The 3720-nt window shown below is 52.0% G+C and overlaps 1 protein-coding gene across 8 annotated transcripts; it reads left to right on the forward strand.

Moving 5' to 3' along the window:
• The first annotated feature begins 221 nt into the window (after positions 1–221).
• Positions 222–3343, forward strand: TEX51 (testis expressed 51). Of its 8 annotated transcripts, none has more exons than XR_007155004.1 (8): positions 222–441; positions 531–605; positions 844–933; positions 1210–1227; positions 1315–1398; positions 2535–2610; positions 2700–2858; positions 3152–3343. XR_007155004.1 is itself a non-coding variant. In XM_047872369.1 (8 exons), the coding sequence occupies exons 1-7, from the start codon at positions 243–245 to the stop codon at positions 2738–2740; spliced, it is 588 nt and encodes a 195-aa protein (XP_047728325.1). In that variant the 5' UTR covers positions 222–242; the 3' UTR covers positions 2741–2745; positions 3149–3343. The 8 variants fall into 8 exon arrangements, 7 of the variants coding, with proteins under 7 accessions (XP_047728325.1, XP_047728323.1, XP_047728320.1 ...); XM_047872369.1 differs by having other exon boundaries at positions 2695–2745; positions 3149–3343; XM_047872367.1 differs by having other exon boundaries at positions 2695–2745.
• Positions 3344–3720: the final 377 nt, after the last annotated feature.

The following is a 3720-nucleotide window of genomic DNA, read 5'->3' on the forward strand; positions in this document are numbered from 1 at the left end:
GTCCTCACAAGAATCCTCCCCAAGAGCATCAGTGACTCCAACTTCAGAGGAAGATATTGAGGTGATGACTTGGGTCTGACACCAAAGCTCAAGTTTGGACCATAGCTGACCCTCACCTTACCCTACGGAATTTACTTTTGTTCTGCAAAGAGAATGTGGTTTCTAGGGAGAAGGGGGTATCATCATTCCATATGGAACTGCCAGGAAGGGTGGTAAGGGGACAGAGGAGAGACCCCCAGAAGATGCTGCTTCTCCTGCTCAGCTGTCTCCTACCTGTTGCCAATGGGAAGAGCTGTCTCCTCTGCTGGCCAGGACTGCCTGCATTGATAGACTATGATCTGCAGATTCTTTGGGGCACCCCAGGGCCACCCACAGAGCTCTCCCAAAGCCTCCACACCTTATTCCTGAAGGATCATGTCTTCATCGAACCCTGGTATCTTGGTGAGGCACAGCCTAAAGACCAGGGATCCCTTTACCTGGCCTGGGCTCTTATATCCCCAACTGCCCTTCATCCCATGTCCCATTCTCAGATCAGAACCGTATGGAAGAAGCAGCAGCCAAATTATTCAATCACATAGATGAAGCCATCAAGAAGTTCCGAGATAGTGAGGAAGCCCCAAGCTTGGGTTGACAAAACCCAGTCCCCCAAGGCACTCCCAGAAGGCCCACTGGCCTGGGGTGGGGATATGTGGGGAAGAGTGGTGACAGACACAGCATCTGTGTGCTCTGTGCAGTTTTTGTTTGAAAAAATGACTTGAATTCCCAACCTTGAAAGAGTTATGCAATTGATTCCAACTATAAAATGTGGGTGATGAAAGCACCATCTCCTCCTCTTCATCCCAGATAAACCATCACTTTTGGAAGAGATTCATATCCAGCAGAAGGTGTTTACTGAGAAGCTGGATGAGATATCTGAGGAGCTGAAGGAGAAGGGTGAGAGGTGGAGCTGGCCCCCACCCACCACCCAGTCCTTCACCTCCCCAGGACTGTGGAGAGCAGAGCTCAGTCACCTCCCCAGAACTGAGAAGAGCAGAGCCCAGTCTGCAGCCCCTCCTGCATGCCTCCCCAGGAGCCCCCTCCCCTGCCCACATATTGGGTGCCTGTCCACACCTCCTCCCAGCTCCCTTTTCTGCTCACACCCCAACCCTTCCTGGCTCTGTCTGCCTCCCCAGCACCTCAGTTTCTCTACCATCTCACCCTCCCGGGCAGCCTGCAACAAGTCCTGTGGTGAGTATGTGTGGGGACCTAGGTGGGGGGATGAGTGGTGAGGGGCACATGGCTCTGGCTAAGGCTCCTGCCCATCTCCTCTCACAGACCTACGCTCTACACTGGAGGTCATGAACTGTGCCAACTGCAAGACACACTTCCTCACCTGCAAAGACCCCACTCTTTGCCCAGGTCAGTGGCAGCAGGTCATCCTGCCTCCAGCCTGCCCCCACTCCATCCCAGATCGCTGTTGTCTCTGTCTGGATTGTCTTCCTCCTCTGCCCAGCCCCGAGCTCTTCTTTCACTCCATCCTCACCAGAGATGATAGCACCTGCTGGAATTTCTTGATGTCATATGTCCAGTTTCAGAGCCATAGAGCCACCTTCTTCTAGGACATCTCCCCCAGAGGTCCCTCAGGACCTCAAAGCCAGCATGCCTGGAGACTTGTTCAAAATTATCCCCACTATCCAAATCTACTCTTCTCTCAGGGCCCCTCTCAGCAAATGACCCCATTTAAGTCCTTAGCCTCCTAAATCAGGAACCTCCCTCTCCCATACTTGGTACATGCAATCATCAAATGTTATTAAATAATTCTTAAATGAGTTGCCATATTTTCATTTCTATATCTACCATGGTTCTTCAGGCATCCTCACTTCTCACCTGGATTATGTCAGCATCTCTCAACTGGCCTCCCTGCCCCTCTTGGCCACATCTTAACAACCAAAGAACTCCTTCTCAAGGAACAAATCTACCTATGACACTCCTTGTTTATAGCCCAATTGCCCCACAGATAAAGTCCATCTCCTTGGAGGGTCCTGTGCAAACAGCCCCTGCTTATCCCCCACCAGCACTGACTCCCCAGTCACACTGAGCTGCTGACATGCTGGACATACAGATAGCTTTGTGCTTCTGCCCTTGAACTTTCTGTTTCCTCTGCCTGGAACACAGTTCAGTCCTTAATTGTGGGAATGAAACTGAAATCCAACTTATCTTTCAAAGTCCAACTAAAAGTCCTGTTTCCTAAGAATGTTTCCCTGACCAGCTCCCACCCCCTGAGGCTCATCAGCCCTCCTAGTGGCTACTTCTCCTCTGTTCTGTCCTGCTCTGCTTCCTCTGTCTCCCTCCTAGAGCACAGGGACTGTGTCTCACTCCTCTATAGAAATATGCGGGGCACACTGTGGGTGCTCAGTAAGTGTATGCAAACAAATGACTGAGTAGGCAAATGAAAGGAAGAAAGAAGAGGCTGAGTGGGCAAATAAAAGGAGGAAAGAAGAGGCCCAGATTCCTCACTATTCCCAAACACCTGGCTCCCTCTTTTATATCCTCAGCCAGTACTGGGAGTACCTTTGCATGGTTTGTGAGCCTTGGAATTATTCTGTTCCTGGCATCTGTAGCTGGAAGTGGGTGAGTTACTTTCCAAGCCCCAGCATCCCCAGGGAGGACACACTGACTTATCCTTCCCTGACTTATTTCTATCCTGTTTCCTAGCCCAGATGCTACATTTTCTGGCACGAGAAGAGGAAGAAGGAAGTAGAAAAGGTGCTGGAAAGGGAGACCCCTGCCAGAATATAGGGGTCCCAAGAGGGTAAAGCTGGGGATAGCAAGGCTGGAGGCCCCAACTCTGGCTCCAACAGTCTGACATCCAGAGCACAGTAAGACCAAGGCTGGGGCTTGGAAAACCCCATCTCCCCTTAGTGTAAGCACACACCCAGGGCCGGAGGCCCAGGACACAGTGGCAACAAAGCTCCACAAAGTGTCCTCTGCCTATAGCTATCCTTGTCCCTCTGCAGACCTTCTCCCCACCCTGGGTCACCATGCTCCCCGACCTGGACAGATGATCAACATGGCCCTCCTGCCCTCTGCTCCTGGCTGGCCTCAGCAAGCAGGAGTTCAGAGGGACAGAGGCAAGGGCATGTGACAGGTCAGGGTTTTTCTTTCTCAGCAGGAACCCAGCAGTCCACTGGTCTTCCACAGCTGAGCAGAGATAGTGCAGTTGCTGTCAGGAAGCCCTCTCATCACTGGGTTCCTGTAACCATCCCTTCCCTGACCCGCTCAGACCTGGTGTGGTCGCAGCTCTGTGACCCAAGAGACCACCCTCTGTCTTGTGGCTTCCCTATGCACATACTTTATAAACACCTTTTATTAAAATACCTTCCTACTATTGGAAGTGATGGACTATAGTATCTGCTTCTTGCGGGCTCACAGGGCTTGTTCCCTCTCCTCACCCTCCCTCTGCTGGCCCACCACCCTCCTCCCTCCTGAAATGCCCCTCTCCTGCTGCCCTGGCCCCAGCAGTGGTAGCTCCACAGTTTCAGTCTAGCCTCACCTAATTCCAGCACCAGAGGTAAAAGCAGAGGTGGCCTGGATCCCTCAGGGGCCACTGTCAGATGTTGAACAAAGGCAGTGAGAGGCCAGCTGATGGCCCAAGGACTAGCACAAGAACAGGCTCTAGAAAACAGACTCCAGGTCACATTGACAACAGACCTCATCCACATCCTAGCCAAGATGTACACC

Source organism: Prionailurus viverrinus, chromosome C1, assembly GCF_022837055.1.
Source record: "Prionailurus viverrinus isolate Anna chromosome C1, UM_Priviv_1.0, whole genome shotgun sequence".
In the NCBI taxonomy this organism is placed as follows: Eukaryota; Metazoa; Chordata; class Mammalia; order Carnivora; family Felidae; genus Prionailurus; species Prionailurus viverrinus.